Source organism: Salvelinus fontinalis, chromosome 28, assembly GCF_029448725.1.
Source record: "Salvelinus fontinalis isolate EN_2023a chromosome 28, ASM2944872v1, whole genome shotgun sequence".
NCBI lineage: Eukaryota > Metazoa > Chordata > Actinopteri > Salmoniformes > Salmonidae > Salvelinus > Salvelinus fontinalis.
In genome coordinates this window covers 6,539,913-6,564,052 of record NC_074692.1, presented here as the reverse complement: position 1 = coordinate 6,564,052, position 24,140 = coordinate 6,539,913, and the positions used below count along the sequence as shown (strand labels likewise).

The following is a 24,140-nucleotide window of genomic DNA, read 5'->3' as shown; positions in this document are numbered from 1 at the left end:
TTCCCCCCTAGAAAGCTATGACCTTTGTCTGTCTGAGAGAAAAAAAACTCGCAACCCATATGATCTACTACACAATAAAATAATAAAACATAACTAATTTGATAAGATAAAACTGCCTCCACTATTCTGGGAAGGCTTTCCACTAGATGTTGGAACACTGCTGCAGGGACTTGCTTCCATTCCACCACAAGAGCATTAGTGAGGTCGAGCACTGAGGCCTGGCTCGCAGTCGGCGTTCTAATTCATCCCAAAGGTGTTCGATGGGATTGAGGTCAGGGCTCTGTGCAGGCCAGTCAATTCTTCCACACCGATCTCGACAAACCATTTCTGTATGGACCTCGCTTCGTGCACAGGGACATTGTCATGCTGTAACAGGAAAGAGCCTTCCCCAAACGGTTGCCCAAAAAATTGAAAGCACAGAATCGTGTAGAACGTAATTGTATGCTGTAGCGTTAAGATTTCCATTCACTGGAACTAAGGGTTCTAGGCCGAACCATGAAAAACAGTCACAGACCATTATTCCTCCTCCACCAAACTTTACAGTTGGCACTATGCATTCGGGCAGGTAGTGTTCTCCTGGCATCCGCTAAACCCAGATTCGTCCTTCGGACTGCCAGATGGTGAAACGTCAGTCATCACCCCAGTGAACATGTTTCCACTGCCGCAGAGTCCAAAGGCAGCAAGCGCATGGTGATCTTAGGCTTGTGTGCCGCTGCTCGGCCATAGAAACCCATTTCATGAGGCTCCCGATGAAGTTATTGGGCTGCCGTTGCTCGGTAGTGAATGTTGCAATGCAGGACAGACGAGTTTTACACGCTTCAGCACTTGTCCGTCCCGTTCTGTGAGCTTGCTACCACTTAGCGGCTGAACCGTTGTTTCTCCTAGATGTTGCCACTTTACAATAACAGCACTTAAAGTTGACCGGGGCAGCTCTAGCAGGGGAAAAATATGACAAACTGACTTGTAAAGGTGGCATCCTATGACGGTGCCACGTTGAAAGTCAGAGCTTGGCCATTCTACTGCCAATGTTTGTCTATGGAGATTGCATGGCTGTGTGCTCGATTTTATACACCTGTCAGCAACGGGTGTGAATGAAATAACTAAATCCACTAATTTGAAGGGGTGTTCACATACATTTGTAATGAAATGTACATACATATATACACTCAGGGTACAAAACTTTAAGAACACCTTCCTAATATTGAGTTGCACCCCTTTTGCCCTCAGAACAGCCTCAATTCGTCGAAGCATGGACTCTACAAGGAGTCGAAATCGTTCCACAGGGATGCTGTCCCATGTTGACTCCAATGCATCCCACAATTGTGTCAAGTTGGCTGTTTGTCCTTCGGGTGGTTGACCATTTTTGATACACACAGGAAACTGTTGAGTGTGAAAAACTCAGCAGCGTTGCAGTTCTTGACACAAACCGGTGCCCCTGGCACCTACAACCATACCCAGTTGCCCATTCATCCTCCACATTCTAAAAGATAAGTCTTCATGCAGGGCTCCCCCAGCCTGGTCCTGCAACACATAGACAAAAGCCAGTGTATTCTTATGTGTAAACCAAACAAGTTCTGTAGTTACTGTAGTAGTCCATAACAAATCATAATTCAGTATACCTTCTGCATGTCAGGCGACCATTACCAGTATCAGAGGGAAATGACTCCAAAATCAGGCAATGCAAGTAAATCAGTCAAAGATGTGATAAAGAAATTCAAGTTGTTCGATCCTGTCTCCTTAACTTTCAGAAAGTAATATGGATCTCAAAGATGAACAATATCCTTAAGTTTGAGAAACAAAAGTAAATCAATAAATCATTACATATTGGTAGTAATAAAGTAATTCACGTGAATTTTGACAGCGATTTTCGATGCGTCTGACTTGTTTTAATGCACTTACCTCCGCAAAGCTTTGAACCAGCATGTTGGAGAAGGACTTGGAGGGGGTACTCATGTTTTTTTTATAGATAAAATGATCGTAAAACAAACAACTGTTTCTGAAAAGGACGCATTGATAGTCATGCTCACAACCCAAACGTCAGAGTCGACTGACAGATTGGGGTGCTTCGGGTGTGCACAGTATAAACCAGCATGTGACACAATCAAACTTTGCAGATAGTAACGACATTAATAGAGAACTGACCATAGAGAATGATAGAGGCCTCTAATGGCCAAAAGGCAATTTTAGCATGGGCAGCTCCATTGAGGGCTTCCACCATTTTAACGTAGTCAACTGGGTGTGACTTGCATCGTCATTGGCTGATCCCTCCTGAATACCTGGAGTCATGTCCAACCGGGTCATCAGGAAGGATCAGCCAATCGTGAAGAAGAAAATGTACTACGTTAAAATGGAGATAACCTCAATGGCGCTGCCCATGCTGAGTCAGACGCTATAATGGCAGATAAAGTTAAGCCTCTATCTCTATGGAACTGACAGAACCCGTTCTTCACAACTGTTATATCATTATTTAATAAATAAACACGCTCTGGGCTATACAGAACTTGTCCCGAAGTGAGAAAATAAATGGCTTGATTCCTCTAGAAATAAAACCAATACACACTCACTTCAGTTGAGAAGTAAAGTTTTTAGAATAATTATGGTTAACATAACAATTATGTTACTGTTTTTACAGAATAAATAGTATCTTACACAAACATGTTTTACATTGAAATAGTGTTTTCAATTACCTGCATTTCACATAGTGCAACCAGTTCCAAAGACACTTAACAAATTGTGAGGGGACAGTACTTTCATAGAAGTATGTTGCACATTTCCTGGATTTATTTTTCTTCTAATTCATAAAAAGATATAGCGAGATTTCATGACATCGTTTAAAACGGAGGAGTGTCCCCATTAAAACACCAGACAGAGCTTGTGAGGAATTTTCCAGTCTTCTCTGGGACACTGACCATTTCCTTTCCATGACTAATATCTAACCTATTTCAGGCTGATGAAACAATTGATTGAAATAAATGGGTAACTGTAGTCAGACTGGCACCACTGAAGTGAAAAAGATGCAGTCAGATTGCAGTATAACTACAGTATGCTGCAAATACTGCGTCCAAAAGAACACTTTTGTTTACTGCAGTAATTTTGCAGTGTAACTGCAGTTCAAGATACCAGTCGACTGCAGTTACTGCAGTTTCAAAACTGCAATCTTTTTTTGTAAGGGAATGAGCACTGATTAGTCAGAGGCTCTTGGGAATTAAGGAAATATATCGCAGTGATTACAACAGACTGAACATTGAGGTAAGGTCTTCCCATAGAGTCACTAAGACAAGTTGTAATTTCTATTTGTCAATGAGATTGATGGCATTTATAAATGGGGGGGAAATGCCTGTACAGGTAGGTTGTACCCCCTTAATATTCCTACACACAGACAAATTGAGCACAGATTTCAGTTAGCAAAGCAATACAAAACCCATATAGAACCTTGTTTAATGCCCATAAAATGCCTGTATAATCATCAGAACTGAGTTTTTGTGTTAACTAGTGGCCAGGATATATAAGAGATAGGTATTAATGGTGCTTAAACAGGCTTGATTCCCTTTTTGTTATGACCACAACCAGAGCCATGTCTATAGTTCTGACAACCGCTCAGCACACACATGTACACACCCCTCATGAAACAGTTTTGCATAAAATACTGAATCAACAAATAGGCTATTGCTTTTAAATCAGCCTGTTAATCTTTCACATTATTAAAACTCGGGACCCTTTGCTGCCTCGTCTGCAACCACCTTGACGTTGGAACTACACGTCACTAATAACTGCCCCAAATTGTCTCTTTTTATTTGACCCTTTGACGTTTTGCATGGTATAATTATTTCCGATCGTTAGAAAAAATGCCCCTCCCCCCCTCACAAAAAGAGCAGGGTTTTATGTGCAAGAGAGATTAGGTAAGAAAGGAGAGGGTAGAGAGAGACACAAAAGCAATGCTTTCAGATTCACATGATCAACCAGCCCATGACAAATAGTATGGTTTGCTCCCTGTGTATCCCTTTTTGCACGTGGCTGTCAGGTTACCAGACACAAGGGAGAATCAGTACATGCTTGACACCAAACCTTCCTGGGTTGGACGGTTCAGTGGCGGTAAAGGGAGCATGGGAATTCAATTGTCTGTAAGCAGGCTCAAGTCCTTATAAATACCTTGTCCTATGTGTTCATGGCTTGATTCCATTCCAAGAGGCATGGCCAATCCTAGTGGATATAGAGAAATGTTCATGATTGACTTCACTGTAACAGATTAGTTTGGGAGTGTCACAATTAGGGACATGCAAAGTGGAAAAAAACAATGGTTGTCAATGTTGTGTCTGCTGTAGTTACAGGACCCAGATATTTCACAGCAAAATAATATAAAAACATAGCAGGGCCACTGTATTATCCATTTTCAAACACAACAAGAAAAGAGACTCCGGAACCATGACAGAAGATAACGGGACATCTGGTACCAAATAACAGCATGGAGTTTGGTTTAAGTATTGATGGCATCACTTTGGGTCACAAATGCATTGCTGTGTAACATGAATTCTAATTTGAATACATTAGAGAACAGAGACGTACAGGCTCCAAAGCTGTTGTCAGGTGACTGACTGTAGTGTGTGTATGGGGAGAGAGACAGATCATCAGGATTTAATTCCTTAATTAACCCATGAGGGGCAATAAACAGACATGACACAGGCGCCAACACGTGACCATATCTCCGTGGTCAGAACTTGCCGTTGAACATGAGGCAGTGATTTGTCGTCTCTTTATGAAAAAGGTGCTTTCGTCATGTTAAACAAGGTTATTAAGACTCACCGAATGACAGCGGACAGTTGCTCGGGCAACATCCTATTCCAGCAGGTAGAACAAAGCTTCCTATGATTTTTCTCCAGTGAGGAGTCTATCGCGTGTAATGGCTTGCATTGCATCTATATTGCTTTCCAGTTTCTTTGACGTGGGAGTGCTAGATCCAAGTATCATTCTGTTAAGCCTGAGAAGAAATAGTAAGACACTGAGCCATTTTAGTTCAGCAATGTGTTAGGTTAAACATTCCTCCTTGTTACGATTATTAGCATGGGTTTGGTTTTCGGGTGTGTGAGAGTAAAGAGTGACTGTTTCAATTGTGCTGTTCCCACAATTTCTTTAGCTACTTGTCTATAAAAAAGTAAAATAAACTCACATGGGCAATGACTGCCACTGGTCAGAAAATAAGTTACCATGGTTGCACAGGCAGCAAATAGGGTTGAAAGCCCTTGGGGTGGGTGGACTTTCCAGAATACAGACAGATTGGGGTAAAAGAGGATGGAGCTCTTCTGGTTTCCTAGACTGGGATAAAGGTAAGGGGGTATCCTATTTGTTTCGCCTTCAGCTTTGGTGAAGCTCCACTGACTTGACCGGCTGCCACCCTTAGCCTGGGCTAGGAGGATGCTCTTTAGTTGTTAATCCTTTAGTTTTGCTGGCAGCAGACCACGAGCAGGGGGGAGTTTGTTTTAGGAGAGCTCAAAACCTGTGTTCATACTGATGGCATAGCGAAGCTTGTCACGCAGGATGCTCTTTTTGCTGTAGTTAGGCAGCTTGAGCAGGTTGAAGCAGGTGGATGAGGTGGGGAGGCGGCCGCCAGGCTCCTTCTTCCGGATGGTGAAGAAACCCCGCAGGACACTGCCCAGGGTGTCCCCCGTGTCCTAGAGAGAGACAGGTGACAGGAGGGTGCACACAAACACACGGAGAACCAAAGTAGTCTCAAGGGACTGACTTCCCAAACCTAAGTTCTTCAACTAAAATAGGCGTACTAGTTTTGTGTGCTGGGGCGGCAGGTAGCCTAGTGGTTAGAGCGTTGGGCCAGTAACCGAAAGGTTGCTAGATCGAATCCCCGAGCTGACAAGGTAAAAATCTGTCGTTCTGCCCCTGAACAAGGCAGTTAATCCACTGTTACTAGGCCGTCATTGTAAATAAGAATTTGTTCTTAACTGACTTGCCTAGATAAATAAAGGTTAAATATATATTTTTATTTAAACAAACATGTGGCTTAGGACTTTCCAATGATCCAAGTGTTCTCACCTGATCATCAGACACCTCCACACAGCGAATGGAGAAAGGGGGCTTGAGGTAGGCAAAACCCAGGAGGGGTGGTCTCGAACAGCTGGTGACAAACTGTAAAAGCAGAACAACAACAGCGGAGGATCACATAACAGGTCTATACAAGTGCAAGGGCGTTCTAGAGCAGGGGTCTCAAACTGACAGTCGCGCAAGCCAACATAATGCAGTTAACGCATGAACAGTAAAATAGCATTTTATACTGAACAAAAATATAGACGTAAATTGCAACAATTTTAAATATTTTACATTATTACAGTACATAGAAGAAAATCAGTCAATTGAAAATTCATTAGGCCCTTATTTACAGATTTCACATGACTGGGCAGGGGCGCAGTCAGTCCCAGCCAATCATAATGACTTTTTCCTCCACCAAAGGGCTTTATTACAGACATAAATACTCCTCAGAACCACCCTCCCCTCCTCAGACGATCACACAGGTGAAGAAGCCAGATGTGGAGATCCTGGGCTGGCGTGGTTACACGTGGTCTGCGGTTGTGAGCCTGGTTGGATATACTGCCAAATTCTATAAAACGACATTGGAGGCAGCTTATGGTAGAGAAATTAACATTCAATTCTCTGGCAACAGCTCTGGTGGAAATTCCTGCAGTCAGCATGCTAATTGACCACTCCCTAAAAACTTGAGACATCTGTCTCATTGTGTTGTGTGACAAAACTGCACATTTTAGGAGTGGCCTTTTATTGTCCCCAGCACAAGGTGCACCTGTGTAATGATCATGCCATTTAATCAGCTTCTTGATATGCCACACCTGCCAAGTGGGTGGATTATCTTGGCAAAGGTGAAATGCTCACTAACAGGGATGTAAAGAAACATTTTTGAATAATAAGCTTTTTGTACATATGGAACATTTCTGGGATCTTTTATTTCAGGTCATGAAACATGAGACCAACACTTTACATGTTGCATTCATATTTTTGTTCAGGATAGTAACATTTGGGGATTGTTATTACCTTGAGGAACATGGCCCTTTCCTCAGATGAGAAGTCACTGGACAGGATGTCCCACAGCCAGATGATGACCCGATGGCTGCTGTGGAAACCTCCATAGTACACTGTGTGTTTCCTGACAACGGGAGAGAGAGAGGGCGGGAAAGAGAGAGCGAGAGAGACTATGTCAGCAAGCACCTTCACCTCGGCTTTACAACCTTACACAGTCCAACTCACTACCCGTTACCCAATCAAATGGGACATTCAAACCTAGGATTATAGGATTTCAGGATTTCCCTAAAATGTTTGGGAATTGGCAGGTCGAAGAGCTGTGGAGGAGCTGATCGAGGGGAAAGGGTGTGGAAGGTCACGCACTTGAGGTCGTCCAGGTCTATCTCGGCGTTGTCCCCGGAGACGAGGCGCTGGACCTCGGGGGTGGAGAACATGTGCAGCCACTCCGGGTTGATGATGCTGCGGAACCCTCGGATGAAAGCTGCCGTTTGCTCTTTTATCTGCGTGTGCATGCGGAAGTGCGCCATCAGGTGGATATAGCTGATCCTGCAACACGGACAAGGTCAAAGGTGAGGTTAAGTCAGACTCGGAGCACCATGGGCCTCAGGGTTCTCCCCAGCATTTTTATTTTATTTATTTTTTTATCCCATTTTCTCCCCAATTTTCGTGGTATCCAATCGCTAGTAATTACTACCTTGTCTCATCGCTACAACTCCCGTACGGGCTCGGGAGAGACGAAGGTCGAAAGCCATGCGTCCTCCGAAGCACAACCCAACCAGCCGTACTGCTTCTTAACACAGCGCGCCTCCAACCCGGAAGCCAGCCGCACCAATGTCTCGGAGGAAACACCGTGTACCTGGCCCCCTTGGTTGGCGTGCACTGCGCCCGGCCCGCCACAGGAGTCGCTGGAGCGCGATGAGACAAGGATATCCCTACCGGCCTAACCCTCCCTACCCCGGACGACGCTATGCCAATTGTGCGTCGCCCCACGGACCTCCCGGTCGCGGCCGGCTGCGACAGAGCCTGGGCGCGAACCCAGAGACTCTGGTGGCGCAGTTAGCACTGCGATGCAGTGCCCTAGACCACTGCGCCACCCGGGAGGCCCTCCCCAGCAATTGTTAACAAGGTGGTGCTGCCGAATACTGCGGGGGGAGGCCCAGGGGGGCCATTTCCTGTCATCTAGAGCCAAACATTTCCTTTACTTTTTTTTTTAAACATAGTGGTGCAGACAGTCCGCACGATGGCACAGCGAACCTCTTACATTCTTTGGGAAGAACCCTGGGCCTGTCTAGAAACAACCCTCTAGCCCTTCCGCCTAGGTACTTGTGGAGAACTGAAAGGTTTTGCTAGGTATAATAAGCAATTTGCTAGTACATCTACCTTGCCCTGTGATAGGCTTGGTAGGACATGCACCATATTGCTTACACCTATCAGATCTCCACAAGTGTCAAAGGGCCGGGTGTAGGGGCAAGGGGTTGTTTCCGGACGGAACCCCACGTTATCATCCAACCCAACTTGTTATAACTACAGGGACAATAAACAAATCTTGTGTTTAGAGAACGAGGGTGTTAACATCAAATGACATCAACAAATGTAAAATCTATACGTTTGTTCTAGATACTGTATCTGCATCTTTCTCACTTGTTTTCATTGGTGACTGGCATCGTCTTTCCTCCAGGGATCAGCTCATGACAGACCAGCTGCGATATGACACGAAAACAGTATTAAGAGACGAGAGAAGAGTTCTGTTTTTCTACATTCAGAGAAAAACTATGGCTTCTACCTGTCCCATAACATCCTCGTCATACGATAGCGTCAGTCCTAGATCACCAACATCCCCGTCGTAGCGCTGGAAATGAACAAGACGAAGATCAAAAAACTATTTTGAGTTGACTTCCGACGGATAACAGCCAAGCAAAAAACATTCTCAAATCAAAATAGCGGTCCCCATAAACCAGGGTAGTATTCATCAGGCACAAAGCAGAAACAAAACAGACTGAAACAGGGAGAAAGTACCACCTGGACTTATACAATAAGAAACACTCCCTTTTGTTTTCAGTTGCAAATTGCTTTAAAACGTTTTCCATTGCGTGCTGTAATGAACATGATCCCAGGAACTAAATGACTATCAGTGTATGTGTGTGTGTGGGGGGGTCTTTCTGACCTTAATGGAGGTGAGGTTCTTGTAGAACTCAGAGTCCAGGGAGGGCAGCTCGTCAATGGAGCTGTAGAAAGTGCTGTGATGGTGGCCCATGACCTGGCTGAGGAAGAAGGAGGCGAAGGGTACGTCTACCACGATACCCTGAAACACACACACACACACACACACACACACACACACACACACGTTGATCTCATGGACTATCAAGCTTCGCGTCGATAGCTCCGTCTATAAATTGTGGCAACATTTCTCCAGACCTATTCCTCAGCATTATAGCGGGAAAACGTGGTGAGTTGGGCTTGTGGCTTTAAAATGAGTCATTCTTGTTACATATATGGTCATTTCACATGAATAACATCCTCTATGAGCGCAGGCACACCTCGTACATGGCTTTGCCGAGCATCTTCCCCACAAACTCAAAGAGCTGCAGGTGGTTCTCGTGGATGTAGGACGTAGGGGAGGGGTAGAGCCTCTCGTTGCCACTGGTGGTCTATGGGGGGGGAGACATCAGCGTAAAATCAGCAGCAGTAGTAGTAGGAGCATGGTTCACAGAAAATGGCTAAAAGTACCTTGACACAATTTGAAATCTTTCAAAAGACTATGAGCGTTAGCTTTAGCCTAACCTGGAGTACCAGGTGGACAGTGTATGCACTTTTGAGACTTGTCTATTGGTTCCAGTGCAACAGGCAAGCTCAATCAAGCACAGATACAGCACTCAAAATTATTTTTAAAATTATTTGAAGCAAGGTCTGGAGAGCCAACCTTAAAGAGGTTGAGAGCCGGATTGAAGACTTTCTTGATGATCTCTTCCAGGAACTCCTTGAAGACGCCGTCCTGGTCGATGCCGGCCTCGTCCACACCCAGGTCGTTGACAAACTTCACGCGGATCACACCTTTGATGGAGTTGACGGGCAACCGGCGGAGCTGGTCATAACCATCCTTATGAGAGTACCGACACAAAGAGTTTGGGGGATCAGTTTGGGTATCAGTCACAACCACCATGCAGGACTATATTTGACATCAGGCTCTGTGCCAATATGTACAATTTGCATAACACTGTTTCGAGAATACATTCTTAGTGATATGCTAGTGTGGGGGAAAACATGCAAAAGATGGATGCATCCATTTCATACCTCTAACATCCGTGAGCGGCGAATGGTGATATGGGTGACATGCGGAGAGGCGGAGCTGGTCTCCACCAATCCCAAGGTTTCCTTCTCCTTGGTGACAATGTTTCGGAACAGCAGGACCCTCTAAAGCGGGGAGGACAACGAGTGAGACACTATGTGCATATTGGTATTGTGAAACGACAAATACGAATGCCTGGGAAGGACAAATATTATTTCTGTGCAGACTCACGTTTTTGTGTGGAATGACGTGTGGGATGTACTGAAGTAACAGCTGAGCTCTCCTCTTGCCCTTCTCCAGCTCTTGGAACAAAAGGCTCGGCTTTAGATCCCTGGACACAAGGGGTGAAAGAGTGAGTCAGTGAGTGTACCTTTTCAAATATCACCATTTTCTTCCTACAGATCAGGCCTGGGACAAATACAGTGCCTTGAGAAAGTATTCACCCCTTGACTTTTCCACATTTTATTGTGTCACAAAGTGGGATTAAAATGGATTTAATTGTCATTTATTTGTCAACGATCAACACAAAATACTCTGTAATGTCAAAGTGGCAGAAAAATTCGGACATTTAAAAATACACTGCTCAAAAAAATAAAGGGAACACTTAAACAACACAATGTAACTCCAAGTCAATCACACTTCTGTGAAATCAAACTGTCCACTTAGGAAGCAACACTGATTGACAATAAATTTCACATAATGTTGTGCAAATGGAATAGACAAAAGGTGGAAATTATAGGCAATTAGCAAGACAACCCCCCAAAACAGGAGTGATTCTGCAGGTGGTAACCACAGACGACTTCTCAGTTCCTATGCTTCCTGGCTGATGTTTTGGTCACTTTTGAATGCTGGCGGTGCTCTCACTCTAGTGGTAACATGAGACGGAGTCTACAACTCACACAAGCGGCTGAGGTAGTGCAGTTCATCCAGGATGGCACATCAATGCGAACTGTGGCAAAAAGGTTTGCTGTGTCTGTCAGCGTGGTGTCCAGAGCATGCAGGCGCTACCAGGAGACAGGCCAGTACATCAGGAGACGTGGAGGAGGCCGTAGGAGGGCAACAATCCAGCAGCAGGACCGGTACCTCCGCCTTTGTGCAAGGGGGTGCACTGCCAGAGCCCTGCAAAATGACCTCCAGCAGGCCACAAATGTGCATGTGTCAGCATATGGTCTCACAAGGGGTCTGAGGATCTCATCTCGGTACCTAATGGCAGTCAGGCTACCTCTGGAGAGCACATGGAGGGCTGTGCGGCCCCACAAAGAAATGCCACCCCACACCATGACTGACCCATCGCCAAAGCGGTCATGCTGGAGGATGTTGCAGGCAGCAGAACATTCTCCACGGCGTCTCCAGACTCTGTCACGTCTGTCACATGTGCTCATGTGCTCAGTGTGAACCTGCTTTCATCTGTGAAGAGCACAGGGCGCCAGTGGCGAATTTGCCAATCTTGGTGTTCTCTGGCAAATGCCAAACGTCCTGCACAGTGTTGGGCTGTAAGCACAACCCCCACCTGTGGACGTCGGGCCCTCATACCACCCTCATGGAGTCTGTTTCTGACCGTTTGAGCAGACACATGCACATTTGTGGCATGCTGGAGGTCATTTTGCAGGGCGCTGGCAGTGCACCTCCTTGCACAAAGGCGGAGGTACCGGTCATGCTGCTGGGTTGTTGCCCTCCTACGGCCTCCTCCACGTCTCCTGATGTACTGGCCTGTCTCCTGGTAGCGCCTGCATGCTCTGGACACTACGCTGACAGACACAGCAAACCTTTTTGCCACAGTTCGCATTGATGTGCCATCCTGGATGAACTGCACTACCTGAGCCACTTGTGTGGGTTGTAGACTCCGTCTCATGCTACCACTAGAGTGAGAGCACCGCCAGCATTCAAAAGTGACCAAAACATCAGCCAGAAAGCATAGGAACTGAGAAGTGGTCTGTGGTCACCACCTGCAGAATCACTCCTGTTATGGGGGGTGTCTTGCTAATTGCCTATAATTTCCACCTTTTGTCTATTCCATTTGCACAACAGCATGTGAAATTTATTGTCAATCAGTGTTGCTTCCTAAGTGGACAGTTTGATTTCACAGAAGTGTGATTGACTTGGAGTTACATTGTGTTGTTTAAGTGTTCCCTTTATTTTTTTGAGCAGTGTATTTATGGATAATAAAACACTAATATATATTGATTAGATAAGTATTCAAACCCTGAGTCAATACATTACAGCAGTTAGTCTTTCTGGGTAAATCTCAGAGCTTTGCACACCTGGATTGTACAATTCTTCAAGCTCTGTCAAGTCGGTTGTTGATCATTGCTAGACCGCCATTTTTAAGTCTTGACATAGATTTTCAAGCAGACTTAAGTCAAAACCGTAACTAAGCAACTAAGGAACTTGTGTTATGGCCTTGTGTTTTGGGTAATTGTCCTGCTGAAAGGTGAATTCGTATCCCAGTGTCTGTATGAAAGCAGACCAAACTAAGTTCTACTCTAGGATTTTGCCTTTGCTTGGATCTATTCCTTTTCTTTTTATCATTAAAAAAAACTCCCTAGTCCTTGCTGATGACAAGCATACCCATAACATGATGCAGCCACCACCATGCTTGAAAATATAGAGTGGTAACTCAGTGATGTGTTGTGTTGGATTTACCCCAAACATAACGCTTTGTATACAGGACAAAAACTTCATTTATTTGCCACATTTTTTGCAGTATTACTTTAGTGGCTTATTGCAAACAGGATGCATGTTTTGGAAAAATTGTATTCTGTACAGGCATCCTTTTTTTCACTCTGTCAATTAGGTTAGTATTAGGAGCAACTACAATGTTGTTGATCCCTCCTCAGTTTTATTTCTAATCACAGCCATTAAAAACTCTATAACTGTTTTAAAATCCCCTTTGGCCTCATGATGAAATCCCTGAGAAGTTTCCTTCCTCTCCAGCAACTGAGTTAGGAAGGACGCCTGTATCTTTGTAGTGACTGGCTGTATTGATACACCATCCAAAGTGTAATTAATAACTGCACCAAGGGACATTTAATGTCAGCTACCAATAGGTGCCCTTCTTTGCGAAGCATTGGAAAACCTCCCTAGTCTTTGTGGTTGAATCTGTGCTTGAAATTCACTGCTCGACTGAGGGACCTTACAGATAATTGTATGTGTGGGTTACAGAGATGGGGTAACACTTAAAAATCATGTCAAAAACATATTGAACACAGAGTGAGTCCACGCAACTTATTATGTGACTTGTTAAGCACATTTTTACTCTTTAATTTATTTAGGCTTGCTATAAAAATACTTATTGACTCAATACATTTCAGCTTTTCATTTTAATTAATTGGTAAAGATTTCTAAAAACATAATTCCACTGACATTATGGGTTATTGTGTGTGACACAAATTATAAATTAAATCAATTTTCAATTCAGTCAAATACTTCCAAGTACTGGAGGTGGGCCCAACATGGCTTGCGTGGAGTACTGGGTGGTCAAAGTTGGCACTAATATTCCATTGGTTCCATTGTGATGGGCAAGCTTCATCAAGCGCTCCACAAGCATTTGACCGCTACTGATCACTAGGATCACCTTAGCAAGTTTTGGGAAGTCCAGACTAACTATGGGAAGGATCAGGGATTAGGATAAGTATGTTTCCCGGAGGGGCACTTACTTGCGCAGCCAGTTGTCATCAGGGGAGAACCTCCTCCTGCAGTCCCGCTCGTAAAGCACCATCAGCCAGCCGTGAACGCTGTGGAACAGGTCCAGCTTCTCTCCCGTGGCATTCTCTGTCACAGACAACAACACATTCAATTAATGCACACACTCAACGACCCTATCCCCAAGACATTTCTCATGGTGCCGGAACCTGGGATTGACAATTCTGTCACTGTCTATCAAATCGCCTTTGAGTTTGACAAGAATTCAACAGAGGGAGGAGGAGACTCACCTAAGATACCATCCCAGACCATCTTGTAAACAAACGTGTTGAGAAACGAGGAGATGGTTACGAGCTCTTCCGTCTTAAACGAGATCTGCTCTTCGTAAACTTCAATGTCATCCAGGATCCTGTATAACACACAGAGGATGGTCAACATATAACATATACAGTCGTGGCCAAAAGTTTTGAGAATGACACAAAAATTCATTTTCACAAAATCTGCTGCCTCAGTTTGTATGATGGCAATTTGCATATACTCCAAAATGTTATGAAGAGTTATCAGATGAATTGCAATTAATTGCAAAGTCCCTCTTTGCCATGCAAATGAAATGAATCCCCAAAAAACATTTCCACTGCATTTCAGCCCTGCCACAAAAGGACCAGCTGACATCATGTCAGTGATTCTCTCGTTAACACAGGTGTGAGTGTTGACAAGGACAAGGCTGGAGATCACACTGTCATGCTGGTTGAGTTCAAATAACAGACTGGAAGCTTCAAAAGGAAGGTGGTGCTTGGAATCATTGTTCTTCCTCTGTCAATCACGGTTACCTGCAAGGAAACACATGCCGTCATCATTGCTTTGCACAAAAAGGGCTTCACAGGCAGGATATTGCTGCCAGTAAGATTGCACCTAAATCAACCATTTATCGGATCAAGAACTTCAAGGAGACCGGTTCAATTGTTGTGAAGAAGGCTTCAGGGCGCCCAAGAAAGTCCAGCAAGCGCCAGGACCGTCTCCTAAAGTTGATTCAGCTGCGGGATCGGGGCACCACCAGTACAGAGTTTGCTCAGGAATGGCAGCAGGCAGGTGTGAGTGCACAGTGAGGTAAAGACTTTTGGAAGATGGCCTGGTGTCAAGAAGGGCAGCAAAGAATCCACTTCTCTCCAGGAAAAACATCAGGGACAGACTGATATTCTGCAAAAGCTACAGGGATTGGACTGCTGAGGAATGGGGTAAAGTCATTTTCTCTGATGAATCCCCTTTCCGATTGTTAGGGGCATCCGGAAAAAAGCTTGTCCGAAGAAGACAAGGTGAGCGCTGCCAACAGTAAAGCATCCTAATACCATTGATGTGTGGGGTTGCTTCTCAGCCAAGGGAGTGGGCTCACTCACAATTTTGCCTAAGAACGCAGCCATGAATAAAGAATGGTACCAACACATCCTCCGAGAGCAACTTCTCCCAACCATCCAGGAACAGTTTAGTGATGAACAATGCCTTTTCCAGCATGATGGAGCACCTTGCCATAAGGCAAAAGTGATAACTAAGTGGCTCGGGGAACAAAACATCGATATTTTGGGTCCATGGCCAGGAAACTCCCCTGACCTTAATCCCATTCAGAACTTGTGGTCAATCCTCAAGAGGCGGGTGGACAAACAAAAATCCACAAATTCTGACTAACTCCAAGCATTGATTAAGCAAGAATGGGCTGCCATCAGTCAAGATGTGGCCCAGAAGTTAATTGACAGCATGCCAGGGCGGATTGCAGAGGTCTTGAAAAAGAAGGGTCAACACTGCAAATATTGACTCTTTGCATCAACTTCATGTAATTGTCAATAAAATCCTTTGACATTTATGAAATGCTTGTAATTATACTTCAGTATTCCATAGTAACATCTGAAAAAAATATCTAAAGACACTGAAGCAGCAAACTTTGTGGAAATAATATTTGTGTCATTCTCAAAACTTTTGGCCACGACTGTATAAGTAAGCACAGAGATGAGATATTGTATTTCGGGCCAGTTTCCTGGATACAGATTAGGACTGAAAGAGGTGCTTCTTAGTCTAAGACTTAATCTATACTTAGGAAACCAACCCATACTGTATAACGTGTAAGTTATGTGGTAGCATTTCATGGAGCTCACGTGATGAGGTGTCTGGAGCAGTCGCAGAACAGCATGAGCATGGCTAGCAGCTGCTTAGACTCCTCTGTGTCGTTGTTCAGGCACTCTATGAACAGCTTGAGCCCTCCTTGGGGTCCTAGTTCGCAGATGAAGGCCCACAGCTTAGGCAGCAGGTCGTCCAGGTAGGTTAGGCCTGAGGGGGACAGCACCGGACACAACATGAGAGAACATTAATGTGCGTGTGTATGCGTGCCTGATTCAAATGTAACTAGGCAGGGACTCACCAGTGAGGATTTGCAATCGTATCTGGGTGAGCGTGGTGAGGGCTGTCTGGTACAGTACACAGATACTGCACACTTTCTGAACCTCTGCGGAGTCCACCCGTCTCCCGCCAACTGGCTTCAGGATGTTTCGCACTGAGGCAGACTTCTGAAATGCCCGCTTGAATAGACCTAAGAGAAAACCGATCCGATAAGGTTAGTTCATTGTTTTAAAACATAATTTATATTATGCACTTCTATAATATAATCTAGATCAATCGACAACAACCCAGGTAAGTGATAATAAATCTAATAATGGTGTCAAAATAAATAACCCATGACATTAAACGATTAAGTGCCTGATGAGAAAACAAAAGAGAAACTGAAATAAAGATTTGACTTACTCTTGACTGGCAGGTTGTTTTGGGACGTGGTAGGTTGCGGCGGAGGCGTGGGATCTTGGGTCTCCAGCTTTTTGCTAAGGACGTCACTGAAGAGCGTCCAGATCACAGGCATGCCCCACAGGTACTGCAGCTGCTTCGTGACCAGTGGCATGGACTCATTCAGACTAGAGGGATGAAGTAAAGGTTGAGTGGGGCAGGAAGGGTGTGTGTGAGTGAGATTGAGTTGGTCCCCCCTTTGATGCTATAACAGCCTCCACTCTTCCGGTAAGGCTTTCCACTACATGTTGGAACATTGCTGCGGGGACTTCCTTCCATTCAGCCACAAGAGCATTAGTGAGGTAGGGCACTGATGTTGGGCGATTAGGCCTGACTCGCAGTCGGCGTTCCAATTCATCCTAAAGGTGTTTGATTGGGTTGAGGTCAGGTCTCTGTGCAGGCCAGTCGAGTTCTTCCACACCAATCTCAACAAACCATTTCTGTATGGACCATGCTTTGTGCAGGGGAAAGTATTGTGCATTCGGAAAGAATTCAGACCCCTTGACCTTTTCCACGTTGTTACATTACAGCCTTGTTATAAAATGTTTAGTTTTTTTTATGAAAAAACTAAATATCACATTTACATAAGTAATCAGACCCTCCCTCAGTACGTTGTTAAAGCACCTATGGCAGCGATTACAGCTGAGTCTTCTTGGTATGACGCTACAAGCTTGGCAGACCTGTATTTGGGGAGCTTCTCCCATTCCTCTCTGCAGATCCTCTCAAGCTCTGTCAGGTTGGATGGGGAGCGTCGCTGCACAGCTATTTTCAGGTCTCTCCAGAGATGTTAGATCGTGTTCAAGTCATCCCCACAGCATGATGCTGCCACCACCATCCTTCACTATAGGGATGGCATTGGCCAGGTGGTGAGCGGTGCCAGGTTTCCTCCAGATGTGAAGCTTGGCATTCAGGCCAATGAGTTCAATCTTGGTTTCATCAGACCAGAGAATCTTGTTTCTCATGGTCAGAGTCCTTTAGGTGCCTTTTGGCAAACTCCAGTAAAAGCACTAGCCTATGTCAATCTACGAACTCCCATAGTACAAAGGTTGACCTATTCTATTGGTCAACTTGTCCTTCTGTGCGAGAAATAAATAGTCCAAACATAGTCTGGGACAGTTGTCGAATGCGACAGATCCCAAACTACATACAACCACTAGCATCATTTTTTCTTTGAAGCAATGAGGCTGACGCAACAGATCAGAACATTTAGCTCATTGATTGTCAACCAGATTAAGTTGTGGGCCGATATTTTCTTGAACGGAAGGTCGGGTGCCAGAACTTATTTACAAATAATTTGTAGAATGCAAATAGACCACAAGAAGCTCAAACTGATATGTTTGACTAAAACATAATCATTTCAAACCTTGCTTACATTTGTATACGATCAAGTCTCTCTATTATATGTTGGAATACTTGGGAACAGATTTCTTAAATTGAAATCACTTGGAGCTGATTTCCTGGTGTTTTTACAGTCATTTATGTCCAACAATGAATTTAAAATGTTTTGAAAAAGGGTTTTTGCTCAGAAAACCTGGGGGCACCAAATAAGACCACCCACGGGGTGACAGTTGGGCATCCCTGATTCAGCTTAAAATGTTGATAAACCATTAGGCTATTTCTTCACATTAAAAGCGCAGCAATGCGCACACGGCAGTAGGCTATAAGCATGAATATTCAAAATGAAATTAGCGGGAAAATACCATTCCCAAAGTGACCGCAAATGTGATTATACATTTATGCTTTATTATAAAAAAGGCATATTTTTATGATGACGATTATCTTCCCTAAACTTGAAACTCAGACGCCGCCAGGGCCTCCCGCGTGGCGCAGTGGTCCAAGGCAGCTAGCTGTGCCACTAGAGATCCTGGTTCGAGTCCAGACTCTGTGGCAGCCGGGCCTCGACCGGGAGACCCATGGGGCGGCGCACAATGGGCCAGCGTCATCCGGGTTAGGGGAGGGTTCCAGGTTAAGTAAGCAGTGTGTCAAGAAGCAGTGCGGCTTAACTGGGTTGTGTTTCGGAGAACGCACGGCTCTTGACCTTCGCCTCTCCCGAGTCCGTACGGGAGTTGCAGTGATGGAACAAGACTAACTACCAATTGGATACCACGAAATGTTTGCCAGTTAGGCTCTACACCAGTTGGAAAGCGGATTAATGTTCTTAATTTTAAGAAGTTATTTGGCCACTTTAGTGTTGATACAAACCTTATCAAAGGTGGTTGCGACTATGATTTGAAAAAGTTGCAAAAAGGCATGCACTGTTTCTTGCCTCACTGCACAGAGGCTGGGCATCATTCACAAGTGATGGGCTAATATTGTCACGAATCAGACTATTCTTGATTTAATCTAGTCTTTACATATACTAAATAATATGTGTGAAATTTGTTTTGATTTAGAATGGACCATTATCATGCACCTGTCTCACAACAGGGACATGAGAAAGAAATACATGTTATCTACGCACTTAAATAGGGAATGGTGGACGCTTTTCCCGTGGTTCATTTTCATATACTCCTGTTTTACTCCTGTTGTAAAAGAGACGCAATGTGCTTAATATTAGGAAAGTTCAGAAATAAATATAGTAGGTCTAGCCTATAGAGAACGGATGAGATCCTCCTCTTTTTAATAGAAGCCATCGAAACTGTTTTCTCAATTGAATAGCCTATAGAAATGTTGCACAACATGAGCTTAAGGGCTCTCATGAAGTATTTGATTAGATTTTAGATTACGTTTGCATTTGCATTTGTCAGAGTGATTAGAGGGACAATAAAGTGCTGAGTACGAGGCAGTTAGCAAGTTTGGTAAGCTACTAATGACCATCAGCAGCATCAGAGCTTGGAGAAGACTAATTACGGTGACATGGAATTTGACTGCAGTCATGACTCGTGACCACCGGTGGCGTAATGCGGTCACCGTAAACAGCCCTAGTTGAGATCCCATTTCATAGCCCAGTCCCAGATCGGTTTGTGCTGTTTTGCTCCAATGGTCATTGACACTTGATTTTGGCATGACAACAACCGTAAGAGTCGGCAAGAGAGCACAAACCGATATGTCTCACTGACCCGTAGTCTACGGTTTGGGAGAACCAGCCCAGGACAGGGTGCCAGTGGGTGAGGTTAGATTTCTTCTGGGACACGTATCTCTGGCAGTAGGACAGCATGTCCGTCAGTTCCGTCACAAAGTGGTTGGCCTCCTCCTCCAGTACTTTCTCGTTGAGGTAGCCCAGGTGAATCAGGTTGCCTACAGGACAACAGGATGAAACAGAGGCCCCGCAGAGCAGCAACCCCAAATAACTGATTCAGTATCTTTCCCACAGCACCACACAGAGAAAGACAAGAGTGAGACAGAAAAAAGGCAACTCAAACATGCACACTCACAGTAGTAGCCAATATTGCCATAGAATAGATATGAAAGTCAGTGAAAACGGCCCTACCCAGTAAGCACAGTGTGTGGCTCCCCTCCAGGCAGACACAGATGTCGGCACACTGCTCCTCGCGGCTAAGGAACAGGATGAACTTCCTCAAGAGGTCATGGGTCTGGATGGTGGTCATGCACTGCACAGAGACAAGCACACACTCAGAGGCTTTGTCATTGTACAAGCTATTATATGTCTATACAATAATGTCTATATGTCTGAAGTGGCACCCTACACCCTACATAGTGCACTAGGTAGAGAATTGGCTGTCATTTCTTCATTTTGAGTGTTTAGCGTTTACCTCTGGGGTGATGGTGTAGATGTGGGAGACAACTGCTGGGACAGACATGATGTGGAGAAGGAGAGACCTCAGCAAGTTGTCAGAGAAGTGAGCAGCAATGACAGGTCTGTAAAATAAAGACAAGTTACACTAATGGCTCCCGAGCCATCTTCAGCTCCAAGCATTCTAAAAAGGTAACCAAGCTTCCAGTGGCCACTCACCTTAATGCCAGCGTGAATACTGCTGTGAGTGTGCCCTTGGTAAGAGAGGGTCTGGAGCGTGCCAATCCGTTGGTGAGTAGAATCTACCAGGGAATAAAAAATTGCAGAAACAACCAATAAATGTCAGCAACATCATAATAATCATTCTAAAAGCCCCAGGGAAAAGATGGAAGATGTGGTATGAGTCACTGTACCTGCAGTATTGAATAAAATCCCTTTTGATTGAGATGCCCCATGATGTTCTCACAGATCCGGGTCAAAGCTGGTCTGAGGGCCTCGCCTACCACAGAGGGGGGGAAAAAATGGAGGATTCCACTTTGTCTTTTTCCTTTCAACATCAAGACACTTATATAGAGGATGTGTGTGTACTGCAGCAGTGGTTTGAACTGAGACCGACCTTTCCCTCTCACTATCTTCCAGGTTGATGTGTCTGTGAAGGTCACCAGCATGGTGAGGTACAGAGTCACCAGCTTATTGTCCTGCATGATGTCAGGCTACAAGAGACAGAATGAAGATGGGGTGTAAAGATCCAATTATAACATTTCAATATTTAAAATGGTACACCTGTTTTCTTAAAGAAGGTTATTATCATCAAAGCATTCTGATTTACCTTTAATTTTTTCAGGAACTGACAGGAGATCCACAGGACATCTTTAATCTGCTTGATCCAAGGGATGGTGAGGTCTTTAGAAAGGGCCAATGACACATACCAAACCTGATAACAAAGAACAATAAATGATTATATACCAAGTCAGAGTCAATCACACTCTGGGTTAATTAAAAATCTGTTCTCACTGACAATTCCTTCATTATAATCATACTCACTTTGGGCTCATTTTCAACATCCATGCTGCCAAGAATGGAGCGACAAAGCTTCTCAAATCTCTGTGTAGTTAAAAGCATCATAGCTTGTCAGTTATATGTACACTAAACAATCTCAAGTACTGTATTGATATGTAATCATTCATTTGCCTTTCAATTAGTAAATAAGAGACATCGTCCTGTAAGAGACAATTAATAACAATGTACAAAACATACACTCAAATCAGTGAGGGCAAAGTGTAGGTGTTAAAGAACTTACCAACTTATCATCTTGGCAAAAAATGAATAGTAACTTCCGTGCAATTTTAAAAATGGATAGTGCGTTTCTTTTTGTGGTCCCGGCATCTTGGAATAAGTCATCAACTTCTTTCCTAGTAAGAAAGAGAGCATTCATACATTACTTCAAAAGGTTTATTCACAAGATAGTCTCATGAAAGATTATGTGGCCTAATGCATAACGGCACGCATTGCTTGTAAAGCGAACCTTATTTGTTTCTGGAGTCTGCAGCGACAGAGGAATCTCCTCACCAGCGCTTGAATTAGGGTGGCTGCTCTGTCCCTTGCTTTGTACCCCTTCCTCTCCTCACGCGCCTGCCTGGCTTTGTCCAGGAACTCAGACTTGGAACTCTGAGCTGCACTAAACATTGTGCACCCCTAAAGTCAGGCAAAATGGACAGACTTAGTTGGTGCTGAAACATAATGGTGATGAATATTCATGGTGGGGGGGGGGGGGGGGAGAGAAGAGAACCATACACTGGAATAGAATATGGAATAGAATATGAATACATTTAAATGAACGTATACCTGTGTTTTCCTCTGGTCTTGCCTAGACCTTTGCAGCTCACATCCTCGAGATCCAAGTTTTTAGACACCCATCAAGAGCTATAGCTAGCTGCGCTTCGGTTAGCCCACCAAAAGCTAAAATTGCCAACTCTAGGAAAATAACTATTTAAATAACATATGTAACATTAACATGTTAGCACGTCATTACAACTTGAGACCATGTTAACTAGCTAACGTTTGCTAAATTCGCTAGCTAGCTAAATTGACGATGTTGTCTGGTCTCAAACGTTGACATTCCCTAGGCAGGTAGCTAGCTAGCAACATAAACGATGATTTTATCCAATGGACAAACTGACAATGTGGTACCAATCAATTGTATCGGTTAGTTAGCTTACTACAGTAGCGTTAGGTGGATAACTAGACCCGGCAATAACTCGCTAGCTTTTGTTGCCAGTCAGCTGGCTATTATAGTTAGCTAGCTGTGTTGGTTAGCATAGCAGATTAGTTACTTCATCACCATTGATTGATATACTTGTCAAAGCATTTTACTAACATGAAAAACGAGGTAAAAAATTACTCAATAATAACCTAACGTTCACTGGAAATGACACCCTCATTAAGTAGAGTCCGTACGCTGTTTCAAAATGTAAACAATAACAGGAGATCCGTACAATGACTGCATCCAATTCAACCATTAATCCTTGCACTGTCGCACTGAAAATATTGTGAGTGGGAAGTAATTGTGTGAGAGTAGACACTTACATAATCATTTCAGTATTGATACATTGTATGTATACTGAACTATTTGCATTTATTTTGTCACAATTACTCTTGTTTGAACTGGATCTCTTCAATTAAAGCGTTTGATGCAACTTACTGGAACTATAGGTATTGCTATGGAAAGGGGGGAGCTATTATTGGTTACTCCTTTGTGGGGCGGAAGCTAATTAGTGACGTATAACAATCCAACACTATTTATGGGCTATAAAGAATAATTTGTTGAATCTTTTTTTTTTTTTTTTTTATGTTTACCGTTCTCATAGCAGCAGGATATTATGCTGGCAGCACAATAGCATATTTATTTTTCTCTATATAAGAGTCACCCTTCAAATGTAATAGTTGTGCTTCTGTCCCTCTCCTTGCCCCTACCTGGGCTCAAGCCAGGGACCCTCTGCACACATCAACAACAGTCACCCACGAAACATCGTTACCCATCGCAGAGCAAGGGGAACAACTACTTCAAGGTCTCAGAGCGAGTGATGTTACAAATTGAAACACTATCATCATTATCATCCAGAAGGCGAGGTCAGTACAGGTGCATCAAAGCTGGGATGGAGAGACTGAAAAACAGCTTCTATCTCAAGGCCAACAGACTGTTAAATAGCCATCACTAGCCGGCTACCACCCGGTTACTCAACCCTGCACCTTAGAGGCTGTTGCCCTATGTACGTAGACATGGAATCACTGGCCAATTTAAATGGAACAATAGTCACTTTAATAATGTTTACATACTGTTTTACTCATTTTATATGTATATACTGTACTCTACTGTATTTTAGTCAATGCCACTCAAACGTTGCTCATCCTAATATTTATATATTTCTTAATTCCATTCCTTTACTTTTAGATTTGTGTGTATTGTTGTGAATTGTTAGATACTACTGCACTGTTGGAGCTAGGACACAAGCATTTCGCAACACCCGCAATAAACATCTGCTAAATATGTGTATGTGACCAATAAAATGTGATTTGATTTTGATTTATATAGTGTAGGTTAAGAGGAAGAATAAACCGATATCACAATATGCCTTGCTCATATCGATATGAAAC

The 24,140-nt window shown here is 43.9% G+C and overlaps 1 protein-coding gene across 8 annotated transcripts; it reads right to left on the bottom strand.

Moving 5' to 3' along the window:
- Positions 1 to 1,170: 1,170 nt before the first annotated feature.
- Positions 1,171 to 23,187, bottom strand: LOC129826012 (ubiquitin-protein ligase E3B-like). 8 transcript variants are annotated; one of them, XR_008754979.1, is made up of 29 exons: positions 22,332 to 23,045; positions 22,012 to 22,181; positions 21,787 to 21,898; positions 21,531 to 21,590; positions 21,316 to 21,420; positions 21,103 to 21,199; positions 20,900 to 20,985; positions 20,706 to 20,788; positions 20,506 to 20,611; positions 20,223 to 20,343; positions 19,852 to 20,029; positions 16,757 to 16,920; positions 16,377 to 16,544; positions 16,114 to 16,285; positions 14,260 to 14,378; positions 13,984 to 14,098; positions 10,559 to 10,658; positions 10,333 to 10,452; positions 9,962 to 10,138; positions 9,579 to 9,689; positions 9,203 to 9,340; positions 8,822 to 8,887; positions 8,680 to 8,738; positions 7,402 to 7,584; positions 7,051 to 7,162; positions 6,043 to 6,135; positions 4,801 to 5,666; positions 4,150 to 4,200; positions 1,171 to 1,521 (listed from the first exon to the last, which is right to left on the bottom strand). XR_008754979.1 is itself a non-coding variant. In XM_055886262.1 (28 exons), exons 3-28 carry the CDS (start codon positions 22,170 to 22,172, stop codon positions 5,475 to 5,477), a joined length of 3,198 nt encoding a protein of 1,065 aa, XP_055742237.1. In that variant the 5' UTR covers positions 22,173 to 22,181; positions 22,332 to 22,472; positions 23,073 to 23,187; the 3' UTR covers positions 2,565 to 5,474. The 8 variants fall into 8 exon arrangements, 5 of the variants coding, with proteins under 5 accessions (XP_055742237.1, XP_055742239.1, XP_055742236.1 ...); XR_008754978.1 differs by lacking the exon at positions 1,171 to 1,521 and having other exon boundaries at positions 2,565 to 4,200; XR_008754977.1 differs by lacking the exon at positions 1,171 to 1,521 and having other exon boundaries at positions 2,565 to 4,975; positions 5,165 to 5,666.
- Positions 23,188 to 24,140: the final 953 nt, after the last annotated feature.